The following is a 17,794-nucleotide window of genomic DNA, read 5'->3' as shown; positions in this document are numbered from 1 at the left end:
GCGCTGGGCCAACTCAGCTGTGTAATTGGCCAGGTTCTGGGACTCATGGCGACAGCGCTCAGAGTGGTCACGGTCGGCAAAGGCCTCGTGGTATCGGATGTAGTTGTTTTGGTGCCATTCTTCAGGCAGGAACTTGGCGGTGCGGAAGCCAGCTGTGGCCAAACCGCTCGATGAATCGGGACCGGTGTTCAGAGCCGGCTCGTAAACCTTCATGGGCAGCTCAGAAACAGGGATGCTCTGCGGAGCAGGCTCCTGGGTGAGAAGCACGGCAGGCTGAGACATGGCTCCGGTGGCAGCTTTGCCAGGCCAGGAAATTCCCCGGCTCGCTCAGAGGCCTCGAGGATGCTCGCCTGCCACAAAAGCAGCTCTGATCAGCGTCTTCCCGTTGCTATAGGCAACGCTCCTAGCCAATGAGGGAGCTGATCTCTGCTGTAAGGAAACAGATCAGCCTCTTCGGTTTGGTCTCGTTGCCCGGGAGATGCCTGAAAGCCAATGAACTGCAGAGGGAAGTCACAACACGAGGTGACGTAATCCCTCATCACCCAGAGAGATGGAAGGGACAAAGAGCTGGGAGCAGACACACAAACACACAAACACACACACAAGGCCCTAGGGGGTGTGGCAAGAAACTGGGGCACTAGGGCAACCGAGCTGTGCTTTGTCATGATGATAAAAATAATTGCACAGTGATAAAGTAAATGTAGACACTGACCTGATTGTACTGAAAACTGAAGGATAACAAGGGCATCCTTCAACCACACTGCCATTTAAAGGGAATGTAATGTTATTGAAGTAATAATGCGCGCTCAAGGCCAGAACTGGGGAAAAAAATCATCAGATGATTCAAAGTTCGGATTGTGCAAAAAAAAAAAAAAAGCAGAAGAAACAGTAGATCGTGCAAGGTGATAGTACAGTGGGTTAGTGCACCCTGTTATTAACACAGCTGCCTGCAATTTCTGCTGGTTCGAATCTCTCCAAGGCTCAAGGTTGACTCAGCCTTCCATCCTTTCTAAGGTAGGTGAAATGAGGACCCAGTTTGTGGGGGCAATAAGTTGACTTTGTATAAAATACACAAAAAGTATGAAGGCTATTGCTTAACGCATTGTAAGCCGCCCTGAGTCTCTGGAGAAGGGCGGCATATAAATCAAATTAAAAAAAAAAAAACTGACGATAAACAAAAGGCATCCCACGCCCGTCCACACTGGAACATCTGCAAAAAATCATTGTGTGAAAACTGGGTGGGAACATATACTTGGGGCAGTGGTGGGTTTCAAAATTTTTTACTACCGGTTCTGTGGGTGTGGCTCGGTGGGCGTGGCATGGTATGGCATGGCTTGGTGGTCATGGCAGGGGAAGGATACTGTAAAATCTCCATTCCCACCCCACTCTGGGGGAAGGATACTGCAAAATCTCCATTCCCTCCCCAATCCAGGGGAAGGTTACTGCAAAATCCCCATTTCCTCCCAATCAGCTGGGACTTGGGAGGCAGAGAATAGATGGGGGCAGGGCCAGTCAGAATTTTTGCTACTGGTTCTCCAAACTACTCAAAATTTCCGCTACCGGTTCTCCAGAACTGGTCAGAACCTGCTGAAACCCACCTCTGACTTGGGGGGAAAAAAATAGAAAATGACCAAGTTAAAATACTGTAGGATTTCCAAATTCAAACTGATTAAAAAACGTCTTGGTTCATAATACCTGGAATTTTATTGTGGTTGAAAAGAAGAAAGTGTGGATAATTGAAAGAGCAGTACCAGGGCATAGCAGAATAAAAGACACAGAACTGGAGAGGATCAGAATGTGTCAAGATCTGAAAATGAAAGTTGAAAGATGATGGCCTAAATCATAATTTTAGGGTGATCCCGGTGGTTGCTGGTACACTGACTTAAACATTAAAAACTCTTGGACATAAAGACATTTCCATCTGTCAACTGCGACCATGAGATATGGAGGGAATAACCCAAAGAATTGCAAAAGGCATGGACCCACATATACTATGCCAATAATTATGAACTCCTAGGTCAGGGGTCTGCAACCTTAAAGAGCCATTTGGACCGTTTCCCACAAAAAAGAAAACACCAGGAGCCACAAAACCTGGGTGGGCGTGGCCAACTTGATGTCACTCACTTCCACCAGTCACATGACACCCCCCTAGCCAGGCCTACCCAGCCGGTCATTAGGGTAGAGAACCAGTTGTCAAAAAACACCGGGAACCACAAAATCCTTTTGACATCTCTCTCTCTCCCCTCCCTCCCTCTCTCTCTGTATCTCTCTATGCCTCTCTCTCCCCCTCTCTCTGTATCTCTCTGTCTCTGCCCTGGCCACTTCTCCATCCCCTGCCCACGCCCTTACCTTCTCAGGCCAGGCAAGGAGTGACTGGGAGGGGAGGGCAACGGGCGGGGCCAGCCAGTGGTGGGATCACCTGACAGGGAGCCACAGCAGAGGGTCCAAACAGCCGCATGCAGCTCTGGAGCTGCAGGTGCTGACCCCTGTCCTAGGTTCTTAGGAAGAACTCGGTGCTTATGGAGATCAAGAGCAGCTGAAGAACCGGCAGCTGTGATTTTACATTGTTCTCAACAGATAATATCTTTACTTTTACAGTTTGCCTATTAAGTTTCTAGACAAGCCAGTGTCGTCCAAACAACACCTTCAAACAGCTTTGTCCAAGATGCTCATTGGAAAGCCCTGTGGCAGTTGCAAACATTTAGACATTTCATTTGCTGGCAATTCCCTTAACATCTCCGGTACCTGTAAAATCAAAACAATTATAGGGGAAAAAAATTTCCTTAGCTTCAGCCTAGAAATTTGAATACCTGAGAATAATCTTACTAATAAGCAGATGGTAAAATAAGAAATAGCATTAAATATTATTGAAAGTGGGTCCCAAAGCAGTGGTGAAATCTTCCGCCAATTGCCACTGGTTTGCTGCCCACGCATGCAGTGCATGCCAGACACATGCGCAGTGCACACCAATGTGCGCTTCATGCAGAAAAAGGAGCCGTTTGAACAAAAGTAGAACATTGAGGGGGGGAACAGCTGTCCTGCGCTATTTAGATAGATAAATAGAATATAAATCGCGCCACACAGCTGATCATCAGAAATACTGGTTCGGAACAAGCGGTAGCTTTTTACTACCGGTTCACCTGAAGCGGTAGTTTTTATCACTAACGATTCGCCCGAACCGGAGAGAACCAGTAGCATTTCACACCTGTCCCAAAGGTGCTTTTTTCAAGAGGCAACTGGACTTTTTTGTTTTTATTTGAAGATGTTTCGCTTCTCATCCGAGAAGCTTCTTCAGCTCTGACTGGACGGCGGGGAATAAATCCTTCCATCCTCCATCATTCAGTCAGAGCTGAAGAAGCTTCTTGGATGAGAAGCGAAATGTCTTCAAAAGAAAAAAGTCCAGTTGCCTCTTGAAAAAAAGCACCTTTGGGACAACCATGACCCGGATGACTGAGAATCTCTACAGACTATTATTGAAAGTACGGTAGGTGTTTATTAATTAAATATATATATAAGCCATCTTTAAAAGCTATCTCCCTAAAGTAAGTCACCATAATCAAACTACATACTACAGGTAGTCCTTGACTCACAAGTTTGTTTAGTGACTGTTCAAATTTGCAGCGGCACTGAAAAAAGTGACTTATGACCGTTTTTCACACTTATGACCTTTGCAGTATCCCATTGGTCATGTGATCAAAATTCAGGTGTTTGGCAACTGACTCATATTGTTCTGCCCCAGCTACGTTCTGCCCCAAAGAACACAGCACACACAAAGTTTGTACAAAACTTAATTTACTAAAATAACTCAGTCTTTTTCAAAACAAAGGCTGTTAATAAACTTCCTTAACAGCCTACAAGAAAACAAAGATAATCACAATCTTACTAAGGTTGGCAGAAAGCCCAGAAGCAATTTGCAGAGAATCCAGACGCGGCGGAGAATGAACTAAAGTTGTTCCCTAGAAATTGCTTCAGTTGGCATTCCTCCTTAAATAGGCTAAGGGAGTGGCCAATTAGCCCCAAGTCTTACTCTCAAGGAGACCTCCTCCTGAGGAGCCACTCCTGCCTTTTGGCCACTCTGCGCACCCGTGCATCGAGAAGAGGCTCCTCTTCGTCCTCCTCACTTAAAGGAGCTTCTGGAGGTTCTGAAGGCCCTGGCTGAATCCCTGCCTCTGGCACATCTTCTCCAGAGCCGACTTGGATGCTAGCTGCACAGGCTGCTGGCACACCACACCAGCCTCCTCGCTGTCCGAATCAGCTACAATCCGCAGACCGTTGACAGGCCACAACACATATTTAGGACGGTCACAGTGTCCCGGGGTCATGTGATCCCCTTTTGCAACCTTCCAACAAGCAAAGTCAAAGGGTAAGCCAAATTCACTTAATGACGGTGTTCCTAACTTAACATCTGCAGCGGTTCACTTAACAACTGTGGCAAGAAAGGTCATTAACAGGAGGCAAAAATCACTTAACGTATGTCTCGCTTAGCAATAGAAATTTGGGGCTCCGTTGTGGTTGTAAGTGGAGGACTACCTATATTTCTCTTTGCACTAGAGAAAACCCAAAAGGGAGGAAATGTTGAGAAGCCACACACACACACACACTTTGTAGTAGTATTAATATCCACATAATTTGCAGCTACCTGTAAAATCTCTCCAGAACTCAGGAATGAGAACTTTTTCTAGTTTTGCCAAAAACTTGAAGAGATTGTTTCCATCTACTATTTACTTCAGCTACCAGGGATAGTTTTATGCCTGGTTCTAAAGACTTGTGAATATTTAGGCTGCTGGTTTGAGCTCCGAGCTTGGCAATTTGGTTGCAAACATTTCGTCACCTTTCGAGGAGACATCGTCCGCGTGCTTTGAATTGTGCTCGTCCATTTCAGACTAATTTGCATCTCATAAAAAGGGATTTAAAGGCCCATGTCCTTAAAAATATTTTTAAGTTAAAAAGGTAAAATATATATAGTTACGAATATTGTTACAATATATAGAATAGATAAATGTATTTAAAGGGTAAGGAAGAACAATGTAAATAATTTATGTACTTATGAGTGATACTGGTATTGAAGCGCTGTAAAGATTGAAAATGTGATATAAAATGAAGAAAAACGTCTAATAAAAACATGAAGAAAAAAAATAAAAGGCCTGTGTTCTGACAGACGAGCACAACTCAAAACGCACGGACGAAGTCTCCTCGAATGGTGACGAAACGTTTGCAACCAAATGGACAAGCTCGGAGCTCAAACCAACAGCCTAACTACCTACTACTAGCTTGTGAATATGGCTGTTGTCTGTATTTGTGTATGTGTGTGTATAAAATATACACCATATGCAGGATCTCTCTCCGGAGCAGTGTTTGTCAACCATGGCAACTTTTAAGATATGCGGACTTCAACTCCCCAGAGTTCCCCAGTCAATGTGCCATTCAGGCACCTACCAGTTCCCCCCTTGCTTAGCTTCTAGAGGTCTGTAAGGATGTTACTATCACAATAGCAATAGCACTTAAAAGACTTATATACCGCTTCAGTGCTTCACAGCCCCCTCTAAGCAGTTTACAGAGTCAGCCGATGGCCCCCAACAATCTGGGGTCCTTATTTTACCCACCTCGGAAGGATGGAAGGCTGAGCCAATCTTGAGCCAGTGGGAACTGAACTGCTGGCAGTCAGCAGAATTAGCCCGCAATACTGCATTCTAACCACTGCGCCACCATGGCTCTATCCTAGCAATTGTCATAACAAGCCCATTTGATATGGCTCACATTCCCACTTTCAAGAGCAACCTTTACGTTGCCCAAATTTAGGGTCACTGTGAAACATGTCTGCTCTTTTAAAAAAGCCGAGTTCACATCCGTGCAAGTCCTGGGAACTGCCCAAATGCACTGAAGGTGGACATTTGAGCTCCCATTCCAGAAAGTTAGGTTTCTAGTCCATATTGCCACCTAGCTTATAATGCGATTTACCCAATATGTGAAAACCAGAGCGGTAATATTCAACCTATTTTAAAAATCTTGATCCAGGATGGTTGCTGGATTCTTGGGCTATGCCAACATAGTTCCTAGAAACACCAAGGCTGCCTCCCACAGCAGCTCCTTTTGCTCCATGAACAGTAAAATATATAGGACCCCAAGCCCCAATTCCTCCTTTGGCCCTGCTTGGGTTGGCCAAGGCTTCCGTCGTACAGGTAATCCTCAATTTACGATCACAACTGAGCCAAAAACGTCTGTTGCCGAGACGTTTTGTTAAATGAATTTTGCCCCCTTTTGCAACTTGTGGCTTTTCCATCGACTTTGCTTGTCAGGTTGCAAAAAGGGATCACGTGACACACACACACACACACACCCCGGGACACTGCAACCCATCATGCGTCACATGCCAAGTATCCGAATTTTAATCACATGACCATGGGGGTGGTGGTTTAATAGATGTGTGAAAAACGGTCACTTCTCTCAGTGCCATTGTAACTTTGAACTGTTGTAAATTGAGGATTACCTGTACTCCAGACAAATTTGCAGGCTGCCAAGGTTGAAAAAAACTTAAGATCCATTCCAACTGGATTTTCCCCCCAGGATCAAATTGGCACCACTGAGAATATATCTGCTGAACAAAACTCCGCACTGGCGACAGGAAAGGCATCTGGCCATTAAAACACTCTGCTAGCTCCATTCAGTTGCCCAGACTCCACCCTGCTAGGGATTATGGGGTCGTTAAATGAAGATGGTGATCAGGTTGGCAAGTGATTTGCCATCCAAACGAAGGCTATAATCTCACCAACCCAGGAAAAAAACATAAAATGCCAGCATATAATGTGATCCTCCACCCATTGCAGCTCCCAACCCCTCCCCCCAAATATTACCCCCAGATCTCAAATGACCGTCCCCTCTGACTGGCTCAAACAATAAAGAACGTAAACAAGCAGGCGGTGTCGATTTATTTTATTTAATTTTATTACGGTTTTAAAAAGGTATCTATTTCTCCAGCAGAGCAAAGTCACATTTGAAGATTTGCAGGAATTCCATTTCAAACAAAGGAGGGGAAGGGGGGGGAAAAGAATCAGCTTTGCATTACTTCACTATAGCTCAAGTGTTTTAATATTTAAAATTGAATTTTAGTAATATGCAAGCCAAGCTCAGCTTCAATGCAGGATACACTATATGTAAAATCTGCCCCACATTCATGTTAAGTTTGGTTTACAAGGAAAAACAGAATGAGACGAGTATCACCAGAAGGGCATCCAATCATGTCAGATAATAATAATTAAAAAAGAGCTGAACGGCGACAGACTATTTCTCTACTCCACCTTAAGCACTAGACAGGTCTGTGTTCAAAGAGTAATAGTCTTCCAAAAGTCACCTATCAAGGAGCAACCTCTGGGGCTATTCCATGGCCGAGCTTTAAAGAAATCTGCTTGTGACACAAGCCACTTCTCTAATGAGGGCCCTCATGCAATCGAGATTATGATTATTTTGGCAGGAGAATGAACGTTTTTGACAGCAAATAAGAGTTTGTTTGTTTTTTTATTAAAAAAAAAGCAGTAAAGTAAAAAGTTGAAGCTTTACAAGCACACAGACTATAAAGGGCAGCTGGCTTATCCAAGCCTGGTTTTTTTTTTTTTCCCAAAACAAAAAGATGGCACCCCAAAAAAAGTTTGTTTTTTTAAAATGCTCAAATGATTTTGTTCAGAGGAGCTAGACTGAAAGCAAAGCTTCGAAGCACAGAAGAGTTACTCTAGTCTAATTGGTATAAGAGGAAGGGAGGGGAGGGAATAAATTCCACAGACGGGAGAGCTACAGGCTCCATCGTTCGGTCTCTAACTGGGAAGCAATCTTGATCTCCTCTGTCTAGCATTTTGGGCTGGGCTCGTAACGACTTTGGAGAAACCCCCAGACCAAAGACCCTCAAGCAAAGCTCCACACTCATTCAGGGCACCGATGATTTAAATCAAGGAGTCTGTGCGTTCATCAGTGGCCCAAGTCCTCATTTCCTATTTCTCCATTCCAGGCCAATTTTTTTTCTTTCTGAGAGTATTTATTAGATGGCTCTGCTCACTAGAGTCAAGATTTTCAGTTACAATTTCATTCGAAGTTATGTTTTTTGGCAGAATTTTTTTTTTTAAACATTTTGCAACCAGTCTTTCTTAATCCTGCACCCGCAAAACATTTAAGTGCTTTTAATTCTCCAGAGAGAAATGCTTGTTTAAACCAGCTAAGAACCACGTCACACTGACACCCTGCAGTCTGGATTCTCTCATTAAGTCAAAAAGTCATCCATGAGCTGCACTTCCAACACTGGCAATCTTTCAAAAGAACATCTAAAAGATAACGCAACCTGAGACTTGAGGCTGGAAATTAATTTTAAATTCTCATAGTTTCATGACAGGTCATTTTTAAACTGTTTTAAAGATGCAATTAGCAGTGTGTTTTTTTTTAAACTCCACGAAGTAAATGAGAATACTTCTGCTTCTCCCAGAGAACCTCCATGGCCTTTTAAATTGGGGTACCCTGTACTTCACACTGCTTTTTTTTCCCAAAGGCAAAAACAAGGGTGTGCAATTCAGCAGGTCCCCTTAATGCTGCCTGAATCCCTCCTGAATCAGCCCCCCACACACACACACACCCAATTGCAAGGACTTTTGCTGCTTAGACAGGTCTCCGTGGATCTGACACCACCATTCCCAAATTAAGAGAAATAGGAAGCCTCGGGAAGAGACGAGAGATCCAGGGAAAAACATCTGACTGAAGGGGCATGGAGAGGCTTCTAATCTAAGAACCCTACGGTGTATTTAGCTTCCCAGTCAAGCAACGTTCAAGGGGAATATGGTTCCAAGGCTGTTTTTGAAACACTGCAAACTGCCCTTCTGCAGTCAAGGCAGACTAGAGCTCCCATCATCCTCAGCCAGAAGGCAAGGGACGAAGGGGCTGTAGCCAAACACAGCTGGGGGGGCACCAGAACAGAGAAGACTAACCTACCATTTTCAAACTCCCAGTGTTGTCGGGCGAGAGTTATTACAATCCTTTCCTTTGATAAAAATGCAACAGATCTCTGGAGGACACAGAAAGGAGGGTCTGTGTGCCAAGATGGGAGGGGAGGGGAATTTCGACCCAGGTGGAGCAGTTCAGCCCTTATGTCCTGGCCCTCTCCCTTTTACCTTTCTCAAGGTAGCTCATGGGGTGGGTGTCTCACATACCTGACTCAAAAATGGTGGTTCCCTTTTGCTATACCAACATTACCCTCTGCTGGCGTCAGAAGGCTTGGCCAGCTCAACCCCAACGCTGGGGGCTGGCTTAGCTCTGCAGTCCTGGGCACTAAAGCCACCCAAAACGGGGTCAAGAGGTTCTTCTATCTCGCCCAAATGTCAAAGAAAACGATTGTGCCCGAGACACGGGTGTTCCTGCTTTTTAAAAGCAGCTCAAACCTCACCCCCGCAGCATGATGGGAAGACACAAAGGCCAAACCCCCTTTAAAAGAAATAAATACATTTCCTACCCACCCAGTTTCTCCCCACACACTGAGGAAAGGCTATGATACGTACCTGTATTACCCAAAACCACATGTCCTCCCAGTGACAAAACACATCCCTCTGACGCTCAAAGTACTCTGCTGGCGGACTTAAGCAATCCATTCAAAACCTTCCAGGTGGACATTCCTGGGGCAGATGGAAGAGGAGGGCCTGGGGGCAACTGCTTTAGAGCTCACACACACTACCTCAACAAACAGCCTTCTTGTAATGACTTAAGTCTCTGCCGCATCACCACCAGGGAACCTGTTTACATCACCTCCCGGTTCTCAATTGCTCTGTAAATTTTTTTTTAAAAAATGGACACAAGCCAAAGCTTATAATGTGCGCACTTATTTAAATAGAAAATTATGTGTCTAGTAGGCTTTAAAAGGAAAATATTAATATATTTAAGAATGAACGAATATATATATATATATATATATATATATATATATATATATATATATATATATATATATATATATTCTCTCTCTAAAGGAAGCATGTGGGTCTTACTTGCCAAGTCATGGTGTTGACACTGTTGTCTAAAAGTGGCAATACTGTTGAAGCAAATATTGAAACACGGCAAGAAATAAAGGACAGAAAGCAATCTATAACCAAATAAAATGTCTGATATTTCCTTTCTTCCCTTTTAAGAGTACACGTAAGGTCACTTTTAGCCTTGGAATGGATGTGTGATCTAACCTGCGATGAGCTTGCTAGCTACTACACAACGTTGGAAATCCTCTTGCTAAAGAATCTACTCTGAGGAAAGCCATAGAGGAGGTTTGAGGGGAGTCTAGCCTCCGGATGTATTCTTTTCATTTATGGCAAATATTTTGTGTGACTCGCGAAGAGAGAGCCTCAAGTTTGTTTTCCCAGTGGGCGGATGAGCACCAGTGGGCTTTTTTGAGCAAAGGGGAGGGGGGCGGGGGGGGGAAGGGGAGGGTGAAAACAATTGTTGCCATTTAGATCATACGGTTGCGTTTATGGGTCGGGGAGTCCGTAATGCCATCACCGCACTGGGCTGAGGTACGCTTTCTAGTTCCACCATTGTCCAAGTGGAGTGCCATTTCTTCAGATATGAAAGTGTTCAAGTCAACATCATGGAGTCCGTTTCTCCTTCGACTCCCGTTGGAGCCACTGCTCACGTGGGTGGGGGAGCCCGGGGTGCTCGAGCGGACGCTGATGCTGGCCATTGCGCCACTGAGACCTGCAGGGAGGGAAAAAAGGAAAGAAGGAATTAGGACACTCTGGGAGCCATGGTTATCCAGGAAGCCAGACCGGCACACTAAAGCCGGGGGGGGGGGGAGGGGGGAAGAGGCTGAAAAACGGAAGACGCCCGTTTTCCCTCGACATCTACATTAATGTGAATCCACAAACTGGATTCAAACTGGACAACTTAACCAGTGAATCATTTACAGTTTGGGAGCCTTATAAAAGTTGCAGCTCTTCCTGTTGCAGGGGTCAGCAACCCTTGGCTCCCGAGCCGCCTGTGGCTCTTTCATCCCTCTGCTGCAGCTCCCTGTCAAAATATGTGTCACAACCGCCAATGTGCAACATCCTTCAGCACGTGATTTATTGAGCTTTTCAACCCATCTTTTTTTTTTTCCTGGAGTTCAAAATATTTTTGTTGCGTGCAGAAATAAAAATGTGTTTTCTCTGTAACAGGTCATTGATTTCATAAATGCAACACACGATAGTTTTTTTTATACATAGCATAAAGGTAAAAAACGATATATGCAGTGTTATCTTCATTTTAGGTGACAAAAGGGTTTTGTGGCTCCCGGTGTTTTCTTTTCTGTGGGAAACGGGTCCAAATGACTCTTTCAGTGTTTTAAGGTTGCCGACCCCTGGCCTATTGGGAGGCAACTTGAACACAAATGGCAGGCCTGCATTCCTCAGGAGAGGACACCGGACTTACTCGGAGCTTTTGGGTCCTGCTGAGCAAAAGGTCAATTATAGCAGGGGTCTCGCAAACAAGTGAAACCCCATTTGTGGGATGTAGGCAGCATGCAAAACCATGTGTCCCATCCCCCCTCCAGGCCGCAGAAAAACCTCTCTCCAAGGAACCCGTCCCTGGTGCCCAAAAGGTTGGGGGCCACTGAATTATTAGAATTTAGGCACACAGCTGGAGAGGGTTATGGAAGTGCCCCATAGATTCCCGGGGGATCTGTTCAGAAAGGCCTTCCTCTCGCCCTCAAGCTAACATTCTCTACCTTATTTTTTTTTTTTTTTTGAACCCTGAAATAAATGCTTGGCCTTATTGCCATGCGCTCAAAAATCCCGATTGGGCTTATTATCAGTGGGGGTATCTTATTTTGGGGAAAACAGGGTAGCATAAAGGTACAGGTAGTCCTCAACATACGACCACAACTGAGCACAATATATCTGTTGCTAAGCAACAGTTCTTGAGTGAATTTTGGCCCATTTTAATCACCTTTCTTGGCACAGTTGCTAAGTGGATCACTGCAGTCGTTAAGTTAGTAACACGGACATTCAATGAATCTGGCTTCCCCAGGAGGTTGCAAAAGGGGACCACGAGACTTTGAGACACTGCAACGGTCATAAATATGAACTAGCTGCCAAGCATCTGGAATTTTGGTCACGTGATCATAGGGATGCTGCAAAGGTCATGACTCTGAAAAATGGCCATAAATCACATTTTTCAGTGCCACTGTAACTTTGAACGGTCACTAAATGAACTTTCGTAAGTCGAGGACTACCTGTACTCCAAACTGACAACCACAAAAAGATTAAATCAGGGAAGTCATCCTTGTAAATGCCTTTTTTTTTTCCTTTTTCTGTCTTTCCCATTCAGTAAACAAGTTCTGGGAAAACGGGGAGAGGGGGGGGAGCCAATTTCTCTACCGTGTTTCCCCAAAAATAAGACCCTGTCTTATATTTTTTTTGAACCCTGAAATAAGCGCTTGGCCTTATTTTCGGGGAGATATTATTTTGGGGCGCATGGAACAAGACGGGGCTCTTCTTGCCGTCTGATTTCCAGTTCTGCATTTAAATATTTTCGGGGAGGGCTTATTTTCGGGGGGGGGAGGCATATTTTAGCACATGCACTCAAAAGCCTGATTGGGCTTATTATCAGGAGATGTCATATTTTCGGGAAAACAGAGTACCTTTGGCTACGTAAGATATTGAGAATGGAAGTGTATTTCACTAGCTCTTCAGCTGGGACATTTGCTCAAACGAACAGATCGTAAATGTACATGTGGAAAAGGGGAAGGAGGCAAGTTTTGTCACCCTTCTTAGCAAACTGTCATCCGGTTAACGGTCATCCGGTTAACTATACAATCTGCGATACATTAACAACAGAATTTAACCAGACTTAGGTTCTCTACAGATCAACATCAGCTGTTTTCTACTCCCCCAGAAGTGAAAGGGTTGGCTTCACTGTGGAAATCCCCTTCCCCCAGCCTCCCCCCGCCCCAAATCCCAAAGTTTAGCAAGCTGCATGAATAAAATGCTTCAGAATTCAGAATATCCCTCCACCTCCAACTAAGCTCAACCTCTCCAAGAAATTTGCCAGGTAGCCAGCAGAAGCTCTTTAGACGTCTGATCGCTTGCAAGTAAGTCCCAAAGATGCTTTTTTCCAAAAAGGCAACTGGGCTTAAAAAAAAAAAAAAAAAAGTTTTGCTTCTCATCCAAGAAGCTTCTTCAGTTTTTGAATGAGAAGCAAAACATTTACAAAGAAAAATCCAAGAAAGTCCAGTTGCCTTTTGGGGAGAAAAAAGCACCTTTGGGACAACCATGGCCTGGATGATTGACGATCTCCAGAGACATTTAGATCAGTGGTCACCAACCAGTGGCCCTTGGACCACCAGTGGTCCACGAGAAAGTGTTGGTGGTCCACAGAAAAATTATTTGCATTTTTTATATTGCACTAAATGCTATTTATCTTTTTTAAAAAATTCGTATTAGTGGTCCGTGGGATTTAAAATTATGAATTTAGTGGTCCCTGAGGTCCAAAAGGTTGATGACTCCTGATTTACATCACTTACAACGGCAAACAAAACTAACGCAACCAATCCTCCCAGAGTCCTTTCCAGAAGTCCCAATTCTGCAATGGGAGGCTCCTGGCAGACTCAGGTTCCCTACATCATTTGGAAACCAACTAATAAGAGGGGCAAGTAGCTAGAGAATTCCAGCAAATAGCCCAAATCTGCAATGACAGAGTCAGGAAAATGAAGAAATGCAAGAAATGCCAAAAATAACCAAAAAAAAAAAAAAGGTGGGGGGGGTTTCCCCAATATGTAACGAACAAGAAAAAGTCAAAAGATATGATAGAGTCCACTAATGGGAGAAGATGGCAAGGTGGTGACAGGCAGCAGGGAGAAAGCAGAGCTGCTTAATTTCTTTTTTGCATTTGTCTTCACGCCAATGGGTGGGGGAAAAATAGCTCAATGTATTGAAAGCAGCACAGTGAGAGACAGAGCAGGAATGCAGGTCAAAAAAGCCAAGAAATAGGTAACAAAACACCTTCTCCACTCTAGGAGAGTTTAAATACCACAACCACAAGGATTACATCCCACAGTTCTGAAGGAGATAGCAGATGTGATCTCGGAACCACTGAACAGAATTGTTCAAAGCTCCTGGAACAAAGCTAGAACTGCCAGAAGGCTGAAGAAGTAGTGATGGGGTTCCAATCTACTAAAGAGGGGGGGAAAGTGGATCCAAGAAATACAGACCAATCAGCTTCACATCAATACCTGGGAAAACCCTAGAAATGAACAGGCCAATTGCAAGAAGCTAGCATGGGTTTGTTGAAAAGAGATCACTACAGACAAATCTTAATTGCCTTCTTTGATAAAAGTGACTAAATTAGTGGATCAGGGAAATACTGTAGACGTAATATACTTTGGACTTCAGTAAGGGATTTGAAAATAGACCACAGTCTACTTCTTGGTAAGACAGAACAATGTGAGACAGTGTCGTCACCAGATGGATTTGCAATTGGCTGAGAAATTGCTTAACAGAACTGCATCTACATGGGGGGAAGCATGCAGTGGGGTACCTCAAGGTTCTGTTTTGGGGCAGGTGCTCTTTAATTAAATTATAAATTATATCTACATTTAAATTATATCTAGATCTAGATGAGGGACAGAAGGAGAGCTCATCAATTTTGTAGATGACACCAATTTAGGGGGAACTGCTAACACTTCGGAGAATAGACTCAAGATTTAGAAGGCTCTTCATAGACTTGAGCACTGGGCCCTCTCCAACAAGATGAAGGTCAATGGTGAGTTAAGGTCCTGCACCTAGACGGGAAGAATCAAGTGCACAGGTATAGAATAGGTGGTATCTGGCTCAATAGTAGCTACTGTATTTTTCGGAGTATAAGATGCACCTTCCCCCCCCCCCAAAAAAAGAGGGTGAAAATCTGGGTGCATCTTACACTCCGAACGTAGCCCTGCCCAGCTTCTCAAATGGAGGTTTCAGAGGCTGAAAAAAGCATCAGAAACGAAGCTTCAGAAAAGAAGCCCCCAAACAGCGCTTCAGAGGCTTTTTTTCTGAAGCTCTCTTTCAGAGGCAGGAAAAAAAACTTTTTTCTGAAACAGAGTTTCAGATGTTTCAGAGGCCAAAAAAAAAAAATAAAGGCAAGGCACAGAGCTCACAACTAAGGAACCTGTTGCTAAAATTCCCCTCTGGGAACAGCTGATTGGGGGTATTCCAGGAGGCCAATCCACCCGCCAATCAGCTTTTTTCTTATTTTCCTCCCCAAAAACTAAGGTGTGTCATATACTCCAAAAAATACGGTAACCGTGAGAGGGAGTTTGGTGTCCTAGCGCAGGGGTCCACAACCCCCGAACCACAGCCCTTTGAGAACCAGACCACGCAAGCAGCAAGCAAGCATGTAAAGCTCCATTTGCACAAGCAGAGGGCACGTGTGAGAAACCATCCCCTCTACCCTCCTCCTCAGCCCCCCCCCCGCCAGTTCAGAGCAGGAAAGGCTGGGGACAGCTGTCCTAGTGGACCACCAAGTAAGTATGTGCCAGCAGTGTACTTCAGCTCCCCCACCCCCAAAAAAACCCAATACAATCCTAGGCTGCATGAACAGAGCGATAGCATCAAGATCATGAGACGTGATGGTACCACTTTATACCATACTAGTGAGGCCATATTTGCAACACTGCATCCAGTTCTCGACCCCTTGGTACCCCAAAAAAATGCAGAGGCCCTCAAAAGAGTACAAAGAGCAACTAAGATGATAAGGGGTCTGCAGGATGAATAATACAAGGGCTTGGTTAAAGGAACTTGGTATGTCTCTACTAGAGAAGGCAGAAAAGAATCCGGGATAACGTGACGGCTGTCTTCCAGCATTTGAGGGGCTGCCACAGAGAGGGTTGACTTACTCTTCAAAGCACCTAAGGCAGTGATGGCTAATCTTTTCCGGACCGAGTGCCCAAAGCGTGCGCATACGCGAATGCGCACACATGTGCCCAAACCCCCCAAATGCAATGCACATGCAGCCCCCCATGCATGTGTACATGGCCCCCCTGCACGCGCCATGCCCCCCCCATGGCCCCGCCCCCCGCACATGTGCAGCAGAGACCTGACAACCAGCTGGCTGGTGGGAGGCGCGCTTGCCAGAGGTGCGATTCACTTACCTTTCCTACCGGTTTGCAAATGTGAGCGTGTGCATGCGTGCTCACTGCGCTTGCCCGCACCCCCTCTATGCATGCACAGGGCCTTCTGCGCATGCGCAGTAGTCATGCATTACATCAGGGTGGGTGGACGGAGCCTCCCACAGTCGATACCGGTTCACACGATCCAGAGAGAACTGCCTGAATGCCACCACTGGCGCGCGCATGCGCAGCAAAGCTGAACTAGGGCAACGGCTTGCGTGCCCACAGAGAGGGCACTGTGTGCCACCTGTGGCACGTGTGCCATAGGTTCGCCATCACGGACCTAAGAGTAGGACAAGCAGCAATGGGTGGGACCTCTAAGTAGGAACTAAGGAGAAATCTCCTGCTGCTCTTTTCCCAGAGTTCTGGGTGCTTCATCACTGGAGGTTTTTCAGGAAAGATTACAAGGGCTGGCAAGCCAAAGGGGCTCTTTCAGGCAGCCGATTTTGCTGCCTAAAAGCATCCCATCGCTTCCAAACTCTTTGTGGGCCGAGTCTGGAAGCCTCCGAGTGTCGTGATCTTGCGCAGCAGAGAGGCTGGAAAGGGGAAGCTTGCTAGATCTTCGCAAGGTAAGTGACAGGATGGAGGGGGAAAAGCAATTGTGGGGAGCATGAGGTATTTCAGTGGGTCGGAAAGGCCTGTTCCATCACTAGCCGCCCCCCCTCCCTACTCTGAGATACCTCACGTGCAGTTTAACAACCCACGCATTCGATTAGCAAATGCACGGGCAAAAGCAGGAAGCGATGGTGCTCCGAGTTACACGATTCACTTCTACGAATCCTTGGGTTACAAATGAAATCGGCAGGCTCCATTACATCCCGTAAGACAAGGACTATCTGTAAACGTGTCCTAATCCAGTGTTGGGAATTCTGGGAGTTGAAGTCCACAGGTGTGACAATTGCCAAGGTTCAAAAACAGTGGTCCAGGCAGACCCCACTCGTCTTTTGGACTTGTAAAAATAAGTGAATCCGGGTGTGGTGACTGAATCAGGATGCTTCAGGATTTGACATGTGAAGTCTACATAGCTGCTGTTGGAGAGCTACAGGGAATAAACAAGAGTTTGTGGGCTCTTGACTGGTTAATGCATGTAAGAAGCAAGCACATCAGGTACATTTCTTTGGTCAAAAGTTGTTGGAGACGAAGGCAACCAGCCTTCTGGATTTCCATCCGTGTTTCATGATCAATCAATAGCAGCAGAAGGCCATTCTTGATTCAATATGCTCAGCCATCAAGAGTTCAACTGCACAGTGAAGTTCACACCTTCCTGTGGTTATGAAGGTCATCTCCTTCAGCACTGCTTCCTATTAAAGTTGCAATGGCCTCTGCTACTATAAAGATCCAAGAGTTTAAAAAAAAAAAAAAACGAATTCAGATTCAGAAAATGTGGCTGATTAGAAAGTATTTTGTGTGGATGTCTGTAGTCTACATTTTTCTCCCCTTTTTCCGAAAGTCAGTGCTTTCCCGTATCTATTTGACTCATTGGAGGATACTTTTATTACATTCTGAGGGTTGCTTCTGTTTCACAATTTTACTTTTTGCCTGCTTACTATTCCTAACCGAAACAAAAACACAGTATGCTCCTTAAGGCTCAGGAACACATACTCCATTTTGAGCAACTGAATTATTTTAAATTAAAATCAATGTATAATTAAAATGTCT

General features: G+C 45.0%; 2 protein-coding genes across 2 annotated transcripts in view; both read right to left on the bottom strand.

Moving 5' to 3' along the window:
- TEKT4 (tektin 4) overlaps positions 1–343 on the bottom strand; it is a 22,524-nt gene extending 22,181 nt beyond the window's left edge. Inside the window, exon 1 of the mRNA XM_070955066.1 lies at positions 1–343. This exon is cut by the window's left edge and continues 252 nt beyond it. Within this exon, the coding sequence (XP_070811167.1) occupies positions 1–282 (282 nt within the window). The 5' untranslated portion in view covers positions 283–343.
- A 6,572-nt stretch (positions 344–6,915) lies between these two features.
- HAPSTR1 (HUWE1 associated protein modifying stress responses) overlaps positions 6,916–17,794 on the bottom strand; it is a 31,811-nt gene continuing 20,932 nt past the window's right edge. Inside the window, exon 4 of the mRNA XM_070954914.1 lies at positions 6,916–10,707. Within this exon, the coding sequence (XP_070811015.1) occupies positions 10,463–10,707 (245 nt within the window). The 3' untranslated portion in view covers positions 6,916–10,462. The remainder of the gene's footprint in view (positions 10,708–17,794) is intronic.

This window comes from Pituophis catenifer, unplaced genomic scaffold (genome assembly GCF_029215685.1).
Source record: "Pituophis catenifer annectens isolate HBS135680 unplaced genomic scaffold, rPitCat1.0.hap2 SCAF_16, whole genome shotgun sequence".
In the NCBI taxonomy this organism is placed as follows: Eukaryota; Metazoa; Chordata; class Lepidosauria; order Squamata; family Colubridae; genus Pituophis; species Pituophis catenifer.
This window is presented reverse-complemented; position numbering and strand designations above follow the sequence as displayed.